This window comes from Erythrolamprus reginae, chromosome 10 (genome assembly GCF_031021105.1).
Source record: "Erythrolamprus reginae isolate rEryReg1 chromosome 10, rEryReg1.hap1, whole genome shotgun sequence".
NCBI lineage: Eukaryota > Metazoa > Chordata > Lepidosauria > Squamata > Dipsadidae > Erythrolamprus > Erythrolamprus reginae.
In genome coordinates, this window is record NC_091959.1 from 50058155 (window position 1) to 50078918 (window position 20764).

The 20764-nt window shown below is 65.5% G+C and overlaps 4 protein-coding genes across 6 annotated transcripts; 1 reads left to right on the forward strand and 3 right to left on the reverse strand.

Annotated features, from left to right (window-relative positions):
• Positions 1-421: 421 nt before the first annotated feature.
• On the reverse strand, positions 422-5464 carry HPS4 (HPS4 biogenesis of lysosomal organelles complex 3 subunit 2). The gene is given in 15 exon segments (XM_070763412.1): positions 422-1090; positions 1262-1370; positions 1470-1605; positions 1694-1871; positions 2076-2299; positions 2302-2331; positions 2465-2540; positions 2733-2827; positions 2938-3017; positions 3020-3053; positions 3470-3556; positions 3559-3579; positions 3663-3805; positions 5119-5210; positions 5290-5464. Coding segments are annotated over 15 exon segments (1497 nt in total). The 5' UTR covers positions 5310-5464; the 3' UTR covers positions 422-918.
• A 12-nt stretch (positions 5465-5476) lies between these two features.
• Positions 5477-7228, forward strand: SRRD (SRR1 domain containing). Its single transcript, XM_070763411.1, has 7 exons — positions 5477-5656; positions 5754-5794; positions 5889-6046; positions 6146-6244; positions 6362-6513; positions 6640-6685; positions 6856-7228. Exons 1-7 carry the CDS (start codon positions 5532-5534, stop codon positions 7048-7050), a joined length of 816 nt encoding a protein of 271 aa, XP_070619512.1. The 5' UTR covers positions 5477-5531; the 3' UTR covers positions 7051-7228.
• On the reverse strand, positions 7219-11762 carry TFIP11 (tuftelin interacting protein 11). Its single transcript, XM_070763407.1, has 12 exons — positions 11494-11762; positions 11216-11387; positions 10953-11109; positions 10672-10799; positions 10264-10416; positions 9506-10024; positions 9298-9404; positions 9041-9209; positions 8705-8948; positions 8206-8348; positions 7881-8046; positions 7219-7784 (listed from the first exon to the last, which is right to left on the reverse strand). Exons 1-12 carry the CDS (start codon positions 11706-11708, stop codon positions 7429-7431), a joined length of 2529 nt encoding a protein of 842 aa, XP_070619508.1. The 5' UTR covers positions 11709-11762; the 3' UTR covers positions 7219-7428.
• Positions 11763-12893: 1131 nt separating this feature from the next.
• TPST2 (tyrosylprotein sulfotransferase 2) lies at positions 12894-18624 on the reverse strand. 3 transcript variants are annotated; one of them, XM_070763409.1, is made up of 7 exons: positions 18358-18624; positions 16213-16293; positions 14941-15832; positions 14597-14795; positions 14448-14498; positions 13971-14019; positions 12894-13158 (listed from the first exon to the last, which is right to left on the reverse strand). In XM_070763409.1, the coding sequence occupies exons 3-6, from the start codon at positions 15777-15779 to the stop codon at positions 13990-13992; spliced, it is 1119 nt and encodes a 372-aa protein (XP_070619510.1). In that variant the 5' UTR covers positions 15780-15832; positions 16213-16293; positions 18358-18624; the 3' UTR covers positions 12894-13158; positions 13971-13989. The 3 variants fall into 3 exon arrangements, with proteins under 3 accessions (XP_070619510.1, XP_070619509.1, XP_070619511.1); XM_070763408.1 differs by lacking the exon at positions 12894-13158 and having other exon boundaries at positions 13270-14019; XM_070763410.1 differs by lacking the exons at positions 12894-13158; positions 16213-16293 and having other exon boundaries at positions 13270-14019; positions 18358-18623.
• Positions 18625-20764: the final 2140 nt, after the last annotated feature.

A 20764-nucleotide genomic window follows, 5' to 3' on the forward strand; every position in this document is an offset into this window, starting at 1 on the left:
ACTGGCTGACCGGTGTCGAACACAGATGGGGTGGGGAGGGCAGATCTGGTCGCTCTGATGACCCTTGGGGGCTCCCACTTCAAAGACAGGGCAAGGCTTCATCAACCTCAAGTGGGGGAGGGAACTGGGGGCCTGGGGGAGGGGCAGCTGGGTGGCCCTGTGCGTCCAGCAGAAGCTCCCTCGGTGCATGCTGCCTTGCCGGCTGGGGCTGACAGACGGCCTGCCCAGACGGAGGCTTCTCTGCCAAGGCCCCCCTCCCTCCGGGGCCTCTGTTGCTAAGCAAACACTGCTGCCTGGCTGAAAACACGGCTGCCCACGGCTTCCCCCAAAGGCAGGCTCCCCCCCCCCCCAACCTCTCCTGCTGGGGGTCAAGAGCACGGGGGGGGGGGCGTTACAAATGCAGGCTGGGAGAGCCAGAGAGGAGAGGTTGGCAGATTTATTCTCCCCCCCCCCCACAGCCCCACTCAAGCCCCCAAGGATTCAGAAGAGCAGAGATGGGCCTCAGGGCAGAGGGCGGGGGGGGGGACTGGGATTCCCTAGCAGACACTCCCCCTCCCCGAAATAGGAAAGCCTGGAGGAGTGCCCACAGGGGAGGGCTGCCCTCAGTGTCCCCCCTCTGCCCTTCAGGGAGGGGGCTCCCCACTCCTCAATCAGGCTCTTCCCAGCCCCCTTCTTCTCCCCCGCCTGAAGGGGGGGGCTGCCTTTGTAGGCATGGGGGGAGGGGCAGAGAGAGTCCCACTAGAACACCCCCCCCCCCAAAGCAGGGAACCCCTCAAGTCAGGCAGGACCCGAAGGGCTGCTCTCTCGGGCTCCTTCAGGGGCTGCTCCAGTCTGGCCCCTGGGGGAGGCCTGGGCGGGGGTCCGTGGGCCAAGCACGGCCCCCAAAGGCTCCAAAGAGCCTCTTCCTCCTCCTCCTCCTCACAGCAGGTTCACCCCGTGCTTGAGCAGCTTCACCCGGGCCTTGCTGGACAGAGTGACCACGCTGTCCCGGGGGTTGGGCACCCCTGAGTTGTAGGACGGGGGCCCCCAGTGCTGGAAGAAGCTCTGCTGGACGGCATTCCGGCAGCCGTAGACGGCCGTGCGGGCGTTCCTGAAAGAGAGCGAGAGACCTCAGGGGGGGGGCAGGGCAGGGAAGACTGCGGCCCCTGCACCAGCCCCCCCCCCCCCCCGGGCAGCAGCTGCGTGGTCAAAGAGCCAGGGGGAGTCAGGGAGCTTTGAGCCCCCCCTGCCCAGCCCACGTCCCTCCCCCGCCCGGCCCTACCTGAGGGTCAGTTCACAGGTGGTGGGCAGCTCCTCAAAGGTGGCGTGGATCAGGCCCGTGGCTTGCAGGAAGAGCTGCTCCTCGGGGCCCGAGGCCTGCAGGACGTTGGCTGGAGAAGAGACGTGGCATCAGTGGCGCTGGGCCCGCCTCCTCCACCAGGGCCCGCCCCCTCCACCAGGGCCCCGCCCCCTCCCCCTCCCCCACTCACTGGTGAGGATGTTCTGGACGGCGTCATAGTGAGCGAAGTTGTAGGTGGTCCTGGCCGAGGGGGGAGAGGGCCCCCTGGGGAGGGTCTCTGCCAGGTGGACCTCCAGACCATTCAGGGACGCCAGGCTGCTGTGGTACTGAGAGGGAGGGAGGGGCCTGCCAGAGGGAGGGCCACGGAGGGCAGGGAAGCCGGCCCGGCCCCCCCTCGGCGCCCACGTTCCTTACCACGTCCTCCAGGAAGTCTGCCGCGGTCACCAACGGCTCCTCCGCCAGGAGGGCCAGCACCAGGCCCCGGATGTGGTGGACGTACAGGGCCATCCTCACCAGGGGGGCTCCTCCTCCCTCGGTCCCTCCTGCGGGTCTCTCACCCCCTGGGCTGCCGGCCGGGTCTCCCTGGGCCCCCCTTGCGTGGGGGAGGCAGGGAAAGAGGGCAACGGTTGGCGCTCTGGCCAGAAGGGCATCGCTGCTGCCCTGCGCATCCCACCAGACGGCAGCTGAGCCCCCTGGACTGGCCCACGGAGGCTGGGGGGGAGGCCAGGGGGGGGTCTTTTCGGAGAGCCTGAGGGAGCCACTCGAGGGGGGGGGGCTGCGATGCTTCTGGCCTCACCTGGCCGTCCACTCGACAGGCACTTCCCGCAGGGCAGCCGCTTCGTCCTCCGAGAGGTAAACCGTTGTGACGCAGACCCCTGGTGGCAAAGCGCCCAGCGCAAAAGAGGCCGGAGAGCTGCCTAGAGGAAAGAGCCGTCCGGAGCCCTCAGGAGGGGCCGCGCAAGTGGGCAGAGGGCCCCCCAAGGGTGGACGGAGCCACGCCCAGCCTCCCCGCTTACCCTCTTTGGCTGTGCGGCCTCCCTTCCCGTCCCACTCTGGAAGGGAAACAGAATAATGAGCGAGGCGACGCCAAGCGATCATTATATCGGAGCCCCCCAAGTGATACTGGTACATTTCCTGCCCCACTCCCCCGCCCCCGGGGGCCGGAAGGGCAGAGCTGCCACTTACGCTTCCGTCCTCCTCTGCCCCCTTCTGCAGCAACACTCTGGCCGTCAGCTCAGGCGGCAGCTGTGTACTGACCACCCTGCGTGGTGAAAGAAAGGCGGGGGTCACCTCCGCTACAACCCCCCTACCCCTGAAGAACCAGTTCCAGAAGGCCCTCGACCACTTGGCCCCATGGAGCCTTCGCGCTGGGGGGGGGAGACGGGGTGCAGAGGGCCTGGCCCCGCTCTGAGGGTCAGTGGAGGGGCTGCCCCCCAGATCCCCAGACACTCACTGGCCCTGGTAGAGGATGCAGCCGCCCAGCACGGGGGGAGAACGCTGGCAGCTCTGCAGGATGAGCGCAGCTTTCAACAGGAGCAGGGGGTCCACCTGCCCGAGGGGGAGAGAGAGGGGGGGAGGCCAATGACCCTTCCGGCCCCTCGTGGCAGCCCAAGGGCCTTGCCCCCCCTCCACCAGAGCCCAGTCCGCCAGGGAGGCACCTTGGTTTTGTCCAAGGCCCAGAGGGAATCGAACACCCGGTGGAGGTCGCTGGAGGTCTCCTGCAGGTGGCTCACGTACAGCTCCATTCCCGGTCGAGGTCCTCCTGCGAGCGCTCCTGGGACGGGCAGAACGGGCCCCGGTCAGAAGGGGGGCGAGGGAGGGACAGACAGCCCCCACCACTCAAGGGACCAGCTGCACAACCCCCAGGCTGTGCGCAAAGGCCCTCCTTTCCTTTTGGGTGTGTGTGTGTGTGCGTGGAGGCTCAGGAATAAGCCACAAATAGAGACCACTGCGTGGGGCGCAGCTGGCAGGGACTTTTCCAAAGGGCTCCCCTGGCTGGAGGCCCCGGTGGTTTCCCAGGGCTTGCAGGGACCTTCGTCCCCAACAGCTGAGCTCTTGCAGTGGCCGTGCAGCGGGCGGGGGGTGGGGTGGAGGGGGTCCCCCGAGCAGAGAGATGAGCCCAGGCCCAGCCAGTGGTGAGGCTGGGGGGGGGGGGCCAGGGACGCCCAGTGCAGGGGGGGGGCGACCCACCTCGTAGGCCTGAGAAGCCGGGCCGTTGTAGAAGCGGAAGAGGCCGACCAGCCGCTCCAGGAGCCGCCTGCAGCTGAGGTCCGAGAGAGGTGGACGGTGCAGCCCAGGACCTGCGGGGCAGAAGGGGCAGCGTGGAGGGCCGAGGACCCCCGCACCTGTCCTGGGCCGCAGCCGCCCAGGCGCTCGCACTCACCCACAGGTAGCTGCCTTCGGCTTCCAGCGCGAACTTCAGCCTCCGCAGCCGGATGAGGCTCGGCCGAGAGCCCGACACCTCCAGGGCGCAGCGGGCCACGCCGGCGATCTGCCCGCACAGCAGCTCCTGCTCATCGCGCGGGGCTGCAAGGCAGGAGGGGGCTGTAGTGGGGGTGGGAGGGGGCGCTAGTGGGGGCGGGGGTGGGAGGGGGCGCTAGTGGGGGCGGGGGTGGGAGGGGGCGCTAGTGGGGGCGGGGGTGGGAGGGGTCGCTAGTGGGGGCGGGGAGGGGGTCGCTAGTGGGGGCGGGGGTGGGAGGGGGCGCTAGTGGGGGCGGGGGCGCTAGTGGGGGCGGGGGTGGGAGGGGGCGCTAGTGGGGGCGGGGGTGGGAGGGGGCGCTAGTGGGGGCGGGGTGGAGGGGGCGCTAGTGGGGGCGGGGAGGGGGTCGCTAGTGGGGGCGGGGGTGGGAGGGGGCGCTAGTGGGGGCGGGGGCGCTAGTGGGGGCGGGGGTGGGAGGGGGCGCTAGTGGGGGCGGGGGTGGGAGGGGGCGCTAGTGGGGGCGGGGGCGCTAGTGGGGGCGGGGGGTGGGAGGGGGCGCTAGTGGGGGCGGGGGTGGGAGGGGGCGCTAGTGGGGGCGGGGAGGGGGTCGCTAGTGGGGGCGGGGGTGGGAGGGGGCGCTAGTGGGGGCGGGGGCGCTAGTGGGGGCGGGGGTGGGAGGGGGCGCTAGTGGGGGCGGGGGTGGGAGGGGGCGCTAGTGGGGCGGGGGTGGGAGGGGTCGCTAGTGGGGGCGGGGAGGGGGTCGCTAGTGGGGGCGGGGGTGGGAGGGGGCGCTAGTGGGGGCGGGGGCGCTAGTGGGGGCGGGGGTGGGAGGGGGCGCTAGTGGGGGCGGGGGTGGGAGGGGGCGCTAGTGGGGGCGGGGGTGGGAGGGGGCGCTAGTGGGGGCGGGGGTGGGAGGGGGCGCTAGTGGGGGCGGGGGCGCTAGTGGGGGCGGGGGTGGGAGGGGGCGCTAGTGGGGGCGGGGGTGGGAGGGGGCGCTAGTGGGGGCGGGGGTGGGAGGGGGCGCTAGTGGGGGCGGGGGTGGGAGGGGTCGCTAGTGGGGGCGGGGAGGGGGTCGCTAGTGGGGGCGGGGGTGGGAGGGGGCGCTAGTGGGGGCGGGGGCGCTAGTGGGGGCGGGGGTGGGAGGGGGCGCTAGTGGGGGCGGGGGTGGGAGGGGGCGCTAGTGGGGGCGGGGGTGGGAGGGGTCGCTAGTGGGGGCGGGGAGGGGGTCGCTAGTGGGGGCGGGGGTGGGAGGGGGCGCTAGTGGGGGCGGGGGCGCTAGTGGGGGCGGGGGTGGGAGGGGGCGCTAGTGGGGGCGGGGGTGGGAGGGGGCGCTAGTGGGGGCGGGGGTGGGAGCTAGTGGGGGGGTGGGGTGGAGGGGGCAGCCGGGGGGGTGTCTTTGGGGGGGGCGAGGGGAGGCCTACCTGGCGCGGGTGGAAGCAGCAGATGCCGGCGCGGGTGGGGTCGCCCTCTCCCCGCACCTTCGAGGCGTCGTAGAGGAAGAAGCAGCGCCACCTGCGGGACAGCGGGGGGGGGCGGTCAGCGGGGGGGGGGGGTGGAGGAAAGGGGGGGCGGGGGGCGGGGGGGGGCGTACCAGTCGGGGGTGGGGGCCATTCTGGGGGGTTCCAGGCGGGAAGAGCAGCGGGCGCAGCGAACCGGAGGGAGAAACCAGAGGCCGTGTCCCCCGCGAGGCACTCTGCCCATGCCCAGAGGCGCCCTCGCAGCCGGAACCGCAGAAACCAGCCACTTCCGCTAGAAAGTCACGTGGGCGAAGCTGTGCGGCGACGGGTGCCGCGGAGGAACAATTCTCGCCTCTCGCGCTTCCGCTGCTGCGGCATGTCCGCGGGTTGGAGCCGCGCGGGAGGGGGCGGGAGGCGGCGGCGGCGGCGGCGGGCGGAGGAGGCGGCGGCGGGGCCCGAGGCGGCGGCCGAGCGGCAGAGGCGGCGGCTGCAGGAGGCGATGTGAGGGAGCGCGGGGGGAGGGGGAGGGAGGGGGAGGGGGCGCCCCCCCCTTCCCAGCACCGAGTGTGTCCCCCCCTTCCCCTCCTCCCTTTGGCAGCACCGAACTGAGGGGTTCCGACTTCTGGCCCTGCGGCCGAGGTGAGGCTCCCCGAGACCCCCCCTCCCCCCACGGAGCCCCCCGACTCTCCGGCCGGAGCAGCGCCCCCACTTTGCCCCCTCCTCCCCCCCGCAGGAGCCGTGTGGAAGACCCTGCGCGGCCCCCCCGCAGCCCCCCCGGCGTCCTGGGCAGAAGCGCTGCGGTGCGTGTGCTACGGCCTCGGGAGCTTCGCCTCGTGCGGGAAGGCGCGTCTGCAGCTGGCCTTTCTCGTGCTGCTGCTGGAGGAGCTCAAGGTGGGGGGGGGCAGGTGGGGGGGCGGCTGGGGAGGGCGGGGGGACCCAGGTGCCAATCACGCACCCGTCACTCCCCCTCCCTCCCTCCTCCCCCCGCAGGTGCCCCCCGAGCGGTGCTTCGTCTTCGACCCGGTCTTTTCCGCGCTGGAAGTCGAGGTGCTGAGCGGCCTGGGGCTCACCGTGCTGCAGCGGAACGAGGTGCCCGGAGAGGGGGGGTGCACGGGTGGGCGAGAGAGGCCAAGCGCCTGGGCCTCTCCCCGGGACTGGTATCCCTCCCCCCCCCCCGTCCTGGGCAGTGACCCCCTTGTTGCACAGGACGGCAAGCGGCGCGTCGAGGGCCCCACGCTCTTCTACATGATCCACTGCGGGAAGGCGCTGTACAACAACCTCCTGTGGCGCAACTGGTCGGTGGAGGCCCTCTCGCAGATGGTGGTGGTGGGGAACAGCTTCCGGGCCTTGGAGGAGAGGTAGGGGCCCCCGGGGTGGAGTCCCACACGGCCCTTTCCTTGGGGCCCTTTGCCTGAGCTTTACTCCCCCCCCTGCACATTTTGTAATGCCCCCTTTCCCCCCTCCTCCCCCAATTCCCCTTCCAGGCTGCTGGCCAAAGTCTTCTCTGAGAACTACAGCTACATTGCCAAGGTGGGTCTTCCTCTCCTGCCTGGGTGGGAGGGGGGCAGGGACCCCTGTGCCCCCCCCATTTTTAGAGCCTGGCTGCCCCCATGAGGCCGGAGCAGAACCAGTTCAGACCTTGCAATGTGCCCAAGCGCTGAGAGACCTCCTTGGGCTCACCTGTCATGCCTCCCCCCCAGGTGTTGGAGGCCACCCAGGAGGAAGCCCTCCCGCCCCACCAGCAGCACCCCGAGGCCTTCAACGACACCTCCGTCCACTGCTTCCCTCTGCAGAAGCTGAGGGGCCTCCCCGGAGACTTGTGGGCCTGCCACCCGGAGCCCCTCTACCCAGAAGAGGCTCAGCTGGAGATCATCAGAAACCAACCCTCGGGATAGAGACCCCTGGGTGCCCCCCCTCCCCAATGTGCAGGAAAGTGGGGAGGGGGCATCTGCAGCAACAGTGTCGGGAGCCCAAAGGGGGGTGGGGCGGGGGGGAGAGAGATGGAAAGGGGGGGTACGAGTGGAAGGAGGACCTTGCATTGACTTTTGTAACCATTAAATCTGTTTTCTTGAATCCTGTGCCTTTTATTATTCACGGCAGTTGCCCCCCCCCCCCGCCTTTGGCCCCCATTGACAGAGGGGCGATTCGGGCCCTTCAACAGACCAGCACTTTATTTACAGGCCAAGCCCTCCTGGTCAGGGCTGCCCATCTCCCTCGGACAAGGCCCCGCCCATCAGCGCTTCCTGGGGAGGGGGCTGCCCCCCCCCCGTGCTTCACTTGGCCATGTCGATGAGGCTCTGCAGGGAGGTGGGCACCCAGGTCTTCTCGCCCTGCACAAAGACCACCCCGCGGTCAATGTAGATGACGATGCGCCCGAAGGTGTAGAGCTGCTTCCCCTCGTGCCGCTTCCCGATGACCGGCATGAAGACGATGTTGTGCTCCTCGGCTTTGGTCTGGATCAGGTCCTTGAAGTTCATCGGCACGGAGCCGGCGGCCATGCCGATGCCGCGCTGGGCCATGTTCTCCGCCTCCCTGCGCTCCTGCATGGCCTCGTACTGGAAGTCCTTGCGGCGCTCCGTGTGCGTCAGGTAGGCGATGTTCTCCCGCGCACCAGGCTGCATGTAGCCCCCTGCCCAGGAGAAGGAGAGAAGGGGGTGAGAAAAGGCCCCGCAGCCCCACGCCCCCTCCCTCCGGCCTGGGAGCATAGCTGGGGGGGGGCACCCACCGACGCTGGAGGAGACGGCTCTGTTCATGATGTCCAGGGCTTCATTGAACTTCTCCTTGATGGACGGGTGGGCCAGGACCTGGTCGGAAAACATGGACTTCCAGCCCAGGTACCACTTGGTGATCTCCTCGTAATTGGGGTTGTTGCTGAGCCAGGAACAGAGCACCTGTGGGCAGGGGGGGAGAGGGGGTAAGGGGGCAGCCAGCAACAACCCACCGCCCGCTCCACTGACCCCACAGGCAAAGCTCCTGAACGAGGGAAGGGGGGCTCCACGGCTTCAGCCACTGGGGTCACGGAGGGGGGGGCGCTGTGCAGGGAGACCCACCTGCAACCACTTGGGGAAGAAGTGCTTCTCCAGGAGCCCCACCAGGCTGGAGGCCGAGACCATCCCTTCCCAGTCCAGCACCCAGAAGAAGGCGTCCATGTGCTGCTGGTGCGGGTTGATGACCAGCTCATTCAGACACAGACCTGGGGGGGAGGGGAGGGGGGATCTTCAGCAGGAAAGGCCTCCTGGGGGGAGGGAGGGACAGCCCAGCCTTTGAGATTAACTGCTCAGTTCTTGGGGGGGGGGAACCAGCTGGCAGGCCCTGCTCCCTTTTGGGGGGGGGGGAGGACTCCCGCCCGGGCTCTGAATCTCCCCCCCCAGATAAGCTCCCCCCCTCCTTCCCTTGCTGGTGAGGAAACCGCTGCAGGGGGAGTGGACGGTGAAGGCCGAAAGCACCGGCCAAGGCCGAACACTGGTGGCCAGCCAGAATCTCCCCATCTGGGACGTCAGGGCCAGGCCGCCCATCCCTGCCCCCTCTCCTCCCGCTTGCTGCTCTCACCCAGCTTGGGCCCAATGTTCTTGACCATGAAGGCCTCCCAGGAGCCTGGGGTGAAGACCTCCTTCCAGGGCTGCAGGATCAGCTTGGCCGAGGAGTCGCTGGGGTGCCACTTCTGCAGGGCACTGGACAGCTTGTTGCGGATGGGCGAGTAGAGGGGCTCCAGCCGGGCCTGCATCAGGGGCAGCCAGGGGTGGATCCACGAGTGGATGGGCACCGTGTCGGTCAGAGGGTTCCAGTTCTCCACCTAGGGGGGAGCGAGGGAGGGAGGGGAGGGTCCAGGCCAGGGCTGCTGGAGCAGCTTCCCCACGGCGGCCCACTGGACACTGCCCGCCACACCTCCTTCTGCAGCTTGGGGAATATCAGCTGGTCCAGGATGTTGTCCAGGATCCACACGGGGATGATGTGCCTCCAGCTGTCCAGGAAGTCCACGATGGGGATGCAGTGGCGCGGCTGCCACTGGGCCACGATGTTCCGCACGTACGGCATCCACGTTTCCCACATCAACCTGAGGATCCCAAGCGAGCGGTCCAGAGGGGAGACCCCCGAGGAGACCCCTCTCCCTCCCCCCACTCCCCGCTCGTGCTGCTCCTGACCTGTGGAAGGCATCGGAGCCCAGGTCCTGGGCGCTGTGGGACAGCAAGGGGTCGTTCTCCAGCAGGGCTTTCCACCGGGCCAGGACCTCCGTGCCGGCCGTGCAGTCCTGCAGGGGGGGAGGGGAGGGAGGCGCGGCTCTGGTCTAGGCGTGGCTGGTGAGATGCGCCCCGCCCCACCAGCCGCCTGGAGCGGCACCGGACGCCCCACCTTGAGGGGATCCCAGCTCTTGAAGTAGTCCTTGACCAGAGGGAAGACGATGGCCACGGCCAGGTCCACGCGGTCGGACATCTGGTACTCCTCGTAGTACTTGTCCTGCAGGGTCTCAAATATCTTGGCGCACTCGGGCAGAGTCAGGGGGTCCGCGCAGCCGGGCTGCATCCGCCTCTCGCACTCTTCCACCAGCTGCAGCACCTCGCTGAGGTTGCGGATGTCGGTCTCCTCCTGCACGAGCGCCCCCTCCATCTTCTCCATCTCGTGGCTCAGGTTGACCACCATGTCCCGCTCGTACTGCAGCTGCCGGTCGTTCTGGATGATCTCCTGCTCCGTCAGGTCAATCAGCAGCTGCAGGTTGTGCTCCAGCTCGGGCAGGGAGAAGGTGGGCGCCCGGGCGTCCTTGCCCAAGGCCGGCAGCTGCTGCTGGGGACCCTCCTCGGGGACGTTGTGCTTCTGGCTGATCTGGCTGTAGCTGTAGTAGACCTTCTGCTCCCGGCCCGTCATGTCAATCACCTGCCAAAAGAGAAGCCGCAGCCCGTGAGGAGGAGGGGGGGACCACCCACTGAAAAAGAGCCCCCTTGTAGGGAACACGCAATAACCGAACGTAGGCTGGTGCTGACGTCCATTCCACTCTGGAGGTTCATTAAGGACTGGGAGCTCATTCCGTGGCAGGCCCTGAGTCACGGCCTTTCCTGGGTGGAGCAGAACCCCTTGCCCCCCCCATCTCTCCCTTCCCCCCCCCCCCAGCTCACCTTGACCTGCGCCAGCTCCTTCTGGGGGGCAGACAGCTGCTTGCCCGCCCTGCCCTTGGCTTTCAGCTCCTCCACCGTCTTGTAGGCATACTTGGGCTTCTTCTTGCCCCCACTGGGGTCCTTCCGCCACTGGCTGAGTTCCTTTTGAAACGCCTGGGGGAGGGAGGGGGGCATCAAAAACAGAGGCACGCAGGGCGCAATCCACAAGGCAGCCATCCTGGGATTGGTGGGAAGCCCCAGCCGGTCTCTGGCAGACCTCGACGGACAGCAGGTTGGGTCAAGCCAGGCCAACCGTGAACCACTCGGGCTCAGCCCACACAGAAGCACAGGAAGCCACTGGGGGGGGGGGGGGGAGCTTTCTCCCACTGCAGCTCTGGTGTGGCAAAGGTGAGCGCGGGGTGCTCGTACCTCCTCCTCCTCCTCCTCAGAGTCAACAATGGGGAAGTCTTGCAGGGACTGCGTGGTCCGCTCTGAGCCGTAGGCCCCAATCGCCGCCTTGCCTTTCCTCTGCTTGGCCTCAATGGGGCTGATGATGCCTAGGAAAGCCCGGAGGACCTCAGGGGGCAGCTGGAGAGAAGACCCCCAAGGCCCCCTCCAGCCCCGTCCCTCTGGGTTATGCCGCCCCCCTGGCCTGCCTTTGACCAGGGGCCTTGGAGGAGGCCGAGAGGGACGTGACAGGCCTTACCTACCTTGGGCGTTCTTCCCCAGGCCTCGGCCGGGCACGTAGCCCATCTTCTGCAGCAGCTTCTGCCCGATGCCCTTCGTGTGCCGCTCCCAGCCGCCGAAGTCGCCGAAGGACTTGCTGCCGCCCAGGAAGCTCTTCTGGCTGGGCTTGAAGTTGCCGCCCTGCCTCGGTTCAGAAAGGGTGGGGGGTGGGAAAGGGTGTGTGTGAGACCCGGTGGGAGGGGGGCGACCCCTCCCGCTCCCTCCCCCCATCCGCCCCTCTCCTCACCGTTCTCAGCTTCCTGGGCAGGGCCTCCCTGGGGGGCTCCTCCGCCCGCGCCCCGCCCTCGCCCTCCTCCTCCTCCGAGTCCTGGTCGGGGCCTTCCTCGGCCGCCGCCGCCCCCGCCCCCTTCTTCAGTCCGGCGCTGATGAAGCTCACGGGGGCCGAGTAGTCCCGGGACCTGACGGGGGGAGGGAGGGGGGAAGAGTCAGCTCCGAGCCCGGCCCTTCCCCACCTCCCCCTTCCCCTCCCCACCTCCCCCTTCCCCTCCCCACCCGCGCGCGCACCGCTTCCCGCCGAAGCTGGGCCTCTCCTCGTCGGAGTCGCGCTCGGCCCAGAGTCCGTAGATGGCCTCCTCCTTGGTCTGCCGGTGCCGGTGCCGGTTGGGGTTGAACTCGTTCTGCAGGTCCCACTCGCTGATCTCGAAGCGCTCCATCTCCACGCCGTCCTCCTCCTCCTCCGCCGCCTCGGCGCCCCGCCCGTACAGGTGGGAGAGCGACATGCTGCCCGCGCGGAGCACCCAGGACCCTTCCCCTCCCCTCCGCCGCTCACTTCCGCTCGCCCTCCGGAGGCTCCCGGAACTCAGGAAAGCGCCTGCGCGGAAGGCGGGGCCGCTCTCTCTTTCCCGCCGTCTCGCTGTCACGGCGGAGGGGAGCGGGGAAAGCGTGCGCATGCGCGGGGCGTCGGTCTGGCTCGCCTTTGTCTTCGGTCCCCCCCCCCTCTCTTTCCCCGGGACTTATGTGCCCCCCCTCGCATCTTAAGGGCGAACTTGGGCGGGGGTGGCAGAGCCACCCAACATTCCCCGTCTGCTGCCCAGAGAGGTCGGGGGGAGTCGTCGGGGGCCCTAAGCGGAGCCCCCAACTCTCACCCCTCCTCGGAAGGGGGCAGGTCAACCCCTTTCTATTTTGGGGGGGGACGATTCCTACCCGGCTCAGCTATGAAGGAAAGTTTGATTGGATTTGTAGGCCTCCCGCCTAGACCAGGGATATATATATGTATGTATATATGTATGTATGTGTATGTATATGTATATATATATATATATATTCTGTTACTATATTCTATATATTCTATTCCTATATATTCTATTCCTATATCTTCTTTTCTATTCTTTCTTAGATATATTTTACTATGAGTATCTCCTCTATAACCTTCATCATGTATTTTACTATGTGTATATTGATATATACTCACTAAAACCCTCATTGTGTATTGGACAAAATAAATAAAATAAAAAAAACAAAAAGTCCTGCGCCCATCACACTGGCTGGGGAATTCTGGGAGTTGGAGTCCTGGAGTCCCAGAAGGGCCAAGCTCCGCCTCCCCCCCCCCCCGCACTAGGCAACCGCCAGCAGATTCCCGCTGCAGCTTGGCCTGGCCCGTGCGTGCGTGGTTCCCCTGGTGCTGCTCCCCGCCTGGCTCCGGCTTCGTCCTCCGTCCCAGGCTTGACCACCAGAGGGGCCGTTCTCCAACAAACAAGGCAGCAGCTGCTGGCTCTGCAATCCCACCTCGCTTGGGGTGCAAAGAAACCACAGGGAACTCTACCAACCTCCCCACTCTAAGAACTATCAAATAGTTGCGGTTGATATTTTAAAAGTATTAATTAAAATGGATCAACTCTTCTCTCACAAGAACAGAATCTGAACATGGCAATCTCTTATGTGTATTTTGGAATTAATAATATAAATTAATAATAAATGAATATATTTAATTTGGTAAGCTACTGAGAAGAGGCTGAAAGAGGATATATATACAAGAGGATATAGTTGAGGCCTGCAAGTTACAGAACAAAAGTTACAAGATGGTTTTACACGCAGCCTGAAAAACTCTTATTTTCTTGCAATTCAAATCCATGTTGCTTTATTGCCTTGTTAACTTCCTGATCCATAATTTTGCTGATTGGTGAATATGTAGTGGTGATTGAATGGATTTTGTTACTTCTGGAAATGGAGCTTTAGATGAAGAATGACAAAAGGAAATTGAACAGATTTCTTATTTATAAGAAAGTTAAGAAAAATATAATTTTCTGTTCTTTAACTTTTAGGAAAGAGTTGTAACCATCCTGATTTTGTCTTGTCTTTAATAAAAATATTACCAGGCTTGATTTTAAAATGTAAAAACAATAACAACAGCAACAGAATCTGAACAATGAAATCTCTCTCATATATATATATATATGTATATATATATTTCTTGGAATTAATAAATAAATCTCTTTCGGTGAACTACTGAGGAGAGAGAATCAGAGGCGACTCCGAGGGTGAAAGCGCCCCAGAGAGTGGATACACAAACAGCCAGTTGAGGGCTGCAAATTAGAGAACAAAAACTACAAGATGGTTTTACACAAAGCCTGAAAAACTTGTTCCACAGACAAGTATAAAACCTTCTCCAATATTCTGTGCGGGTCCCTTTTTGTGTCGGCAGAGCAACGTCCAAGCTTGGCGTGTGATTGGCACTGGAAAGTCCAAACTTGAGGAATGAATGGCAAAATGAAAAGTATTTCACAGAGAGCGTTGGTTGGGCAATACCAGCAGCCAGCAATATGCTTGGATAGCAGGTTTCCACTGTTTACACGTTCTCTTCCCTTCCGGGGGGGGGGGGGGAAGAGGAAGCCACTTGTGTCTGCGAGAGGGAGCCTGGAGGGAGGGGGCCACGCCAGCTGCACCAGGGCCTCCTCCTCCGCTGGGAATTCGGGGCCGAGAGGGCTTGGAGACCCCGAGGGCCTCAGGACAGGCAAGATCTGCCAGGACAGGCCAAGACGCACCTGGGAATCGTTGAGTGGGTCAGTGAAAAGTAGTCGTGTTCAGAAGGCCCTGCAAAGGTCAAACAGAAAGGAGGGGTCAGCGGCTGCTGAGCTGGGCAGTTTCACTTCTGCTTTGGTCGCTGGGGGTTTCCAGCTTTCCAAAGAGGTCCAGATAGGAACAAAGTTGGTCAAAACATTTTAAGGGATGAAAAGTACTGAGTTACTTGTACCCGGCTGCAGAAAATTCACATATGGAAAAACCCTCAAAAGCGGTTTAAACTGTGGGAGTTTTGCATGTGAGGAAACGCCTTTTGCAACGGTCAGAAAAGGCCGGGCAAAGCCACCACACCAAGCGAAGACGGGTCCTCTCAGCCAGGCACCAGAATGAAAAGGGCGTTGCAGGGGGGGGGCTGGTAGACCCCAGGGAATTGGGCCTTGCTGAACTGGGAGCCTTTCTGCAGCCTGGGAGAAGGGGTGGGTGGGGGCGGAGGAACTGACCTGGAGGTGCCCCTTCAGATTGGCCGGTGTTTTGAAGTCCCCGCTCAGGACCTGGGAAACAGGAGCACAGGGTCAGTCGGCTCCCCCAGTCCTGGGCCAGGAGGGAGGGGCTTCTCTGAACCCAGCCCGGGGGGCTCTGGGGCACTCACCCGGTGGGTGTTGTTGACCACCAGGGGGTCCGGGCTGCCGTAGTTGGGGGGGTTTGCATAGGGGTCGTAGCCCAGCCGGGCCAGCATGGGGGCGATCTGCGCCATCTCCTGCACCACGTCCTCCGGCAGGTGTCCCAGCCACTTGGTCAAGGCCTCCATGTTCACCGGCTTGATCACCTGGTCGGTGGATCGCTCGATCCTGTGCAGAGATCAGAAACACGTGTGTGTGTGTGTGTGGTGTTGCACGCTCAATCTGAGGGAGCCCCGGAGGTTTAGCCGCAGAACCGCCTCCCCTCCCGCCTGGGAGCCCTGGCGGGAATTCCCAGCCCCGGCCCGGCCCTCACTTGGACAGGGAGACCCCGCCTGGCTTCCCAATCAGCTCCTCGTGGTGCAGGACGGCGTCGCTCCAGGCGATGCCCAGGAAGTCCACGATGGCCCGCATGGACTTCCGCGGGTGCAGGACCAGCTGCTCGTAGTAGACGGGGAGGCAGCGCAGCCGCCCAATGGCCAGGCACTGGGAGTACATCACCTCGATGGCCTTGTTCCACTTGGCCAGGCAGTCCCGGTAGCTCCGGAGGTCGAAGCCGGCGATGGTGACCTTCCGGGTGATCATGGAGTGGACGGAGGCCCGCCCGTCGCGCACCATCAGCAGGAATTTGGAGTTGGGGAAGAGGTGGGCGAGGTAAACGGAGGACTTGAGCGTGAAGGGGTCCTTGTTGCAGAGGTAGCGGGCCGGCTCCCCGTGCTTGGCGATCACCTCCAGGATGAAGGCCTGCATGGCCGCATCCAGCACCTGGTCCGTCACCCCGGCTTCGTCCAGGCGCATCTTTTCCCGCCCGGATCGGGACCAGGCTTGGCGCATGGCCAGCACCCGCGGGATGATGCGAGTCTCTTCCCCGCAGCGCACCTCCGGGTGGGCGTCCAGCATGGCTCGCATCAGGGTGGTCCCGCTCCGGGGGACCCCGCCGATGAAGATGAGCGGCATCTCCTTACTGTAGCGGTACTCCACCCGGTTGGAGTCCAGCATCACCAGCTCCTCGCTCTCGGGGCGCATGAGGGCCTGGCCGAAGCCCTGGCCCAGCATCTGCTGGCACTGCAGAACCTGCTGGCCCAGCTGGACGGAGACCATCAGGGCGATGGCGAAGCCCACCCCCATCAGCACGCGTCTCACGGTCAGCCGCATCCTTGCCTCCTCCACATGGGACCAGCAGTCGCACCACCTTCAACATCTGGACACTGCGGGGACAAGAACAGAAAGCGGCTTAGGCCTCTGCCCCCTCTGGGACCCCCCTCCCACCCCCGTCTTGCCCTGTGCCGCCCCCCTCCCCCACTGCAGCTCTTCAGCAAGGCTTCCTCGGAAAGGGTCCCTTGCCAGGACTGCTCCGTGTGTGTATGTGTGTTTGCACTCCATGCCGCAATGGCTGGGGAGGGCAGCCCAAGACTGACACGGCGAGAGTGTTCTGCCCCCTCCCTCCCCCCATGCCGCTCGGCCTTCAGGCTCTTGCCTGTTTCTTGCAGCTTTTGAGGGCAATCAAATATTAATGGCCCCAAAGGGGGGCAGAGTGGGGTGGGGATGGGACTGCAACCACCACGGCTGACAGGAACGAGGGTCTCACCTTCGCTGGCGGAGATCATCTTCCCCGTTGTTCCCTCTCAGCCCACCAGCGAGCCCCCCATCCGAGTCAGGGTCCTCCGGCCTGGGGAAGGAAAGCCCAGTCAGCCGGGGGCTTTGCGAGGGCCTCGTCCAGCTCAGGCCCCCACCCAGACCGCTTCCTCCCGGCCGGGCAGAAGCCGCAGCTGGGATCCCAGACCACCGAGCCGGAAGGAGCCTCAAGGCAGCCGCCTGTTTCAGGGACAAGGACCAAGCCGGTTGCCAGGACAACAGACAGGCGGCCATGCGCCACCAAGCCAGGCAGCTGGGGAGCCCCACAGACGCCCCCCTCCTCCAGGCCAGGGACACACGCAGCACACACAAATGCACGCACACATGTGTTGGGGGGGGCAGCCCAGAGCGAGAGAGGAGGAGGAGGCTGCCCGTTCGTTTGCTGCATTGGGGAAGGAGGGCGCTTCTCTTCTGCAGCCTCCAAGGGGCCCTATCCACTCAGCCGCCTCCTCTGAGGAGCCGGGGGGGGGGAACAACTGCACCATTGGGGGTGGGAGGGGGGGCTGGAAGGGGGAGAGAGAAGAGCCCAGGGGGGGACACCAGCTGGGAGGGGTTTCTAAGGCTTGCCAAGTGGCAGGCGGAACACGCCGGGCAGCAGCGGCAGATCAGAGGCGTCTGGGCGGCACCCAGGGCTCCTGGCCTTGCAACACTGAAGGAACCAAGCCACGCGCCAGTGTGCCTGTCTTCCCCGGGAGTAGCAAATCATTTCGCCCGGCCTTTGGAATGCAGACCTCCACCAGAGATTGCTCTGGCTCCTTGGACTGCCCTCTCGGACTCTCAGACCAGCTGGCTGAAAGTCCGGCTTGTGCTCGGACCCCCAGGCTCCCTGGGAGAAGTGGGCCGTGGACGCCTGAGCCAAAACCAGGCGGCAAAGACGGGCCGGCCTCGGACCCTGGCGGCAAGGGCAGCACCAGTTTCCCCAGGGCCTGCAAAGCAAGTGCCAGCTGGGGTGGCTGGAGGGATGGATGGACTCTAAAAAAGACGCTTTGGAAACTGCCCCGAGGGAGCGGGTCATTCTGCAGAGGCCGCCAACTGCAAGAGCAGCTCAGGGGGGGGGGAGGGTGTGTTCCTGGTGGGGGTCTCTCAATGCAGCAAAGCAAGGCAGGGGGCTCCCCTCGCAGATGTACCCCTAGCCAGAAACCCACCAGGATTCTAGAACCATCGATTCGGTTGCTGGGGGAGGGGGAGCCACAACGCCGCCTCTGCTGCCACCGAGGGCATTCCCAGCTAGCCCCCTAAGCGCCGGAAGGAGTCCGTCGGTGGGCAAGGCGGTGCGGGGGATGGGGTGATAGAATACTGGGGAGTGGGGGGTCCAGGGCACACTGGGAGTCGGGGGGGCGGGGGGGAGAGAGCTGCCCGCCCTTGGTTGATCCTACCGGGGCCAGCAGCATCGGCTGAGAGCTCCAAGCAGGCGGAGGGGAGGGGCAGGAGGCAGGGGCCCTTGGGGAGGAGGGGAGGGGGCTGGAGAGGGCGGCCCTGGAGAGTCCCAGAGAAGACCAGGGGGGGGGGGGGGAGGAAGGAGGCCTTGAACCGAGAGCAGCCCTCCCGCCGCCTGCAACAGGAAACCAAGGGCTGCAGGCCCCAAGCAGCGGAGGAAGGAGGAAGCGCCCCCCCCCCCTTGAGGCAGCCTTCCCTAAAGCCCATCCCGACTCCGGCCATTGCAACCCCCCCGCGCGGCCCAACTCTGTGGTCAGCGGCCCAGGCGGGGGGGGGGGGGCGCCTCCCGTGGCCTTCAGGGCTGCGCGCCAGGTTTCGCCCCGAGAGCTGCAGGCCGTCAACCGCTCGGGCCCCGGGGGTCCCAGAGGAGCAGGGGGGGGCGCCCAGAGGGAGAAGAGGAGGGGGGGGCTCTCTGCGCGGGGGGGAATGGAACCAGAAAGGAAGGGAGGCTTGACAGCAGCGGGGACACACACACACACAGCGCCCCCCCCTTGCCCAAAGGCGGAGCGACTCCCGGGCGCTGCTGGGCGCGGGGGCCACGCGCGGTCTCCGGGGGGGGGGGTGGAGAGGCAGCCGGGATGCGGGGGGGGGGGCGAGGGGGGGGAAGCGTCTCGTCTCCGGGCGCTGGTGCGGGAGGGGGAGGGCGGCGGGGGCTACTCACCGCTGAATCCGCGCCGCCTGGGACTCCCCTCCGTCCGGCCAGGGAGAGCGCGGGCAGCCCGGGCGTCTCCGCTCCTCCCGCTACCCGGCCGGCGCCGAGAGACGTCACGCGCACGGAGGGGGAGGCGGGGCTAGGCGAGGGAGGGAGGGGGCAGCCAGGAAGACGCGCCCCCCCCGGAGGATTCTGGGGAGAGGGGGTCCGAGGCGGGGGGCCCCGAGCCGCTCGCTAAGGAACTACGCTTCCCACGATGCCCCACGCGCAGCCCCAGAGCATCCCGGGAGTTGAAGTCCCAGCTTCGTGCCCCCCCGCCCGAGGACCCCGCCCCGCCCACGCAGCTCCTCGCCCCGCCCCTCCCTGCCTCCCTCCCTCCGGGCCCGCCCGGCTCCCCCCGCGGTCTGCAGGCGCCCTTCCTGCCCGCCAGCGCCGGAGGAGGAAAGGCCACCAGGGGGCGCCCTCGCAAAGGGAACGGCAGGCCCGGCTCGGCTGAGCGCCCGGCGCCGCCTCTGCGGGGAGGGGGGACGGCGGGAGGTGTGGCCTGGCCGGGAGGGGGCGCTGTCGCCCTGCACACGGCTGCCTCGGCCCCCTCCGCTGACCCCCCCCCCCCACCGTGTCCATCCTCTTCCTCGCCCCCTCCCCGCCCAGCCGGCCCTAATGAGCTGCCCGCGGGGTTGTGTGTGTGTGTGCGGGGGGGGGGCGGCGAAGGGCGGGGAGGAGGTTGCAGCCCGCGGGTTGTGATTATCAATCAATAACCTATTTATTTTCCAACACTCCTATTAACCTCGGCCAGAAGAGGCTTTGCCGGACACACTGCTGAGTGGACAAGGCAGGCGGTCAAGCGGGGGCCCGATCCGGAGGGGGGCGGCCTGGGCGTGTTCTTCGGCCACGGCTGAGCCTCCCCCCGTTGCAACCTGGGCCCTTTGGGTCCCTCGGCCCTGGGGGTTTGTGTGTGTGTGGGGGGGGTGCGCTCGTGTTCAGCATTGGCCGAAGGGAACCCGGCAGCCAGCCCAGTCCTCCCCACCACCATCCCCGCAGGGCAGTCCGTGCAAAGTCCGCAGTGGGGGCAGAAGCGCTGGGGCTGCTTGCTTGGCTGCCCCCCCTCGGCCTCTGCCAGTGCCAGCCCTCCTCCTCCTCCTCCTCCTCGGCGTGGGGCGGGTCTCCAGGCTGCTCTGAGGCTCCCTCCCCACAAGCGGCTGTGCCTGCTGGGCCCTGGGGTCAAGGTCTGACCGCCAAGCAGCCTCTGTCCCAGCCCGGCCCGCCGCCTCCTCCTACTTCCTGAAAGGGGGGCTGGCAGGGGGCAGGCATCCTCCTCCCGAGGGCCTGGGGGGGGCAGCCCAGGGAGCCACCAGGGTCTCCGCGGAGGGGGGGGCAGATTGGCTCCCACCTGTTTCAAACCAAGTCACTGATTTGATCTCTTTTGACACTTCAAATTGATCCAGAAAATTGTTTTGATTTGATTTTCCAACTCAATGCAAGGGGGGGGGGCTTTTTGTGCATGGGATTTGATTTGATTTAACAATTTGACTCAATTCAGAGATTTGATCGAATTGGCTTCAAATTGAATCTCTGGATTAAACCTGGGCCCGGCCCCCTCAGTGCCCATTTGTGCCATGATTACGGACTCTGTCCACAAGGGAAGGTTTCCCTTTGTCCTGTTCTGGACTGGGAGGGGAGGGGCACGTGCCCCCTCCCCTGGACCCCCCCCCCTGCGCTCCCATTGCCCCATAAACACGAATCCTTTTATGACAGGCATCATCTCTTCGGTCCACTTTGATTTAAGCTGCCTGCCCCCCCCCCTCTTGTTTCCACCAGACCCCCCCCCTCCTTTCCTTGGCCCTGATCATTATGTTCCCCTCTCCCTCTGCCCACCCACCCCTTCCTTCCCTCCTTGGGGCTCAGCATTTCTTCCCAACTGCCCTGGGGGGGGGGGTGTCTCTGGCCATCCTCACCAACAAGACTTTTAGAAGTCCCATTTAGCTGAAGAGGACTCTGGAGCCTCCTCAGTGGAAGTGAAGAGCCTGGGGGGGGGGGGGGACACCGGCCTGGCCTCCTCCCCAGCCACCTTTTATTTTCTCAAGCAAAAGCAGGCCCTGCAGAGAAGTGTGTGTTTTCCCGTTCTTTTTGGCTTGTTTCCTCCCCCAAAGTAATAATAATAAAGGTGGGGAGGGAGAACCACTTAGTAGGTTGCTGAAGCAGGTGAGAGGTTTCTCCCCCTTGCAAAGAAGACAAATTCTCGGGGGTTGCAGCCTTCAGGGGCAGGAAGGGGAGAACAGCCGCTGGTCTGGGCCTGGGCTGGAGCCCCTGCCACCTCCTTCCTTCCCTGGGCCAGGACCCTCCCCCCTACAGAAGGCAGCCTCCTCCTCCTCCTCCTCCTCCTCCTCCTCCTCCTCCTCCTCCTCCTCCTCCAGTC

Bases quoted from the DNA above. Each gene is read 5' to 3' on its own strand.
- SRRD (XM_070763411.1), top strand. From the start codon at position 5,532: ATGTCCGCGGGTTGGAGCCGCGCGGGAGGGGGCGGGAGGCGGCGGCGG. The intron at 6,047-6,145 runs GTGGGGGGGGGC...CTCCCCCCGCAG, and splicing joins TGCTGCTGGAGGAGCTCAAG to GTGCCCCCCGAGCGGTGCTT. The intron at 6,514-6,639 runs GTAGGGGCCCCC...TTCCCCTTCCAG, and splicing joins TTCCGGGCCTTGGAGGAGAG to GCTGCTGGCCAAAGTCTTCT.
- TPST2 (XM_070763409.1), bottom strand. From the start codon at position 15,779: ATGCGGCTGACCGTGAGACGCGTGCTGATGGGGGTGGGCTTCGCCATC. The intron at 14,796-14,940 runs GTGAGGGCCGGG...ATCTCTGCACAG, and splicing joins GGCGGGGTCTCCCTGTCCAA to GATCGAGCGATCCACCGACC. The intron at 14,020-14,447 runs GTCAGTTCCTCC...TGACCTTTGCAG, and splicing joins ATCTGAAGGGGCACCTCCAG to GGCCTTCTGAACACGACTAC.
- TFIP11 (XM_070763407.1), bottom strand. From the start codon at position 11,708: ATGTCGCTCTCCCACCTGTACGGGCGGGGCGCCGAGGCGGCGGAGGAG. The intron at 8,949-9,040 runs GTGTGGCGGGCA...GCTCCCCCCTAG, and splicing joins TCCCCAAGCTGCAGAAGGAG to GTGGAGAACTGGAACCCTCT. The intron at 8,349-8,704 runs GTGAGAGCAGCA...CCTCCCCCCCAG, and splicing joins GAACATTGGGCCCAAGCTGG to GTCTGTGTCTGAATGAGCTG.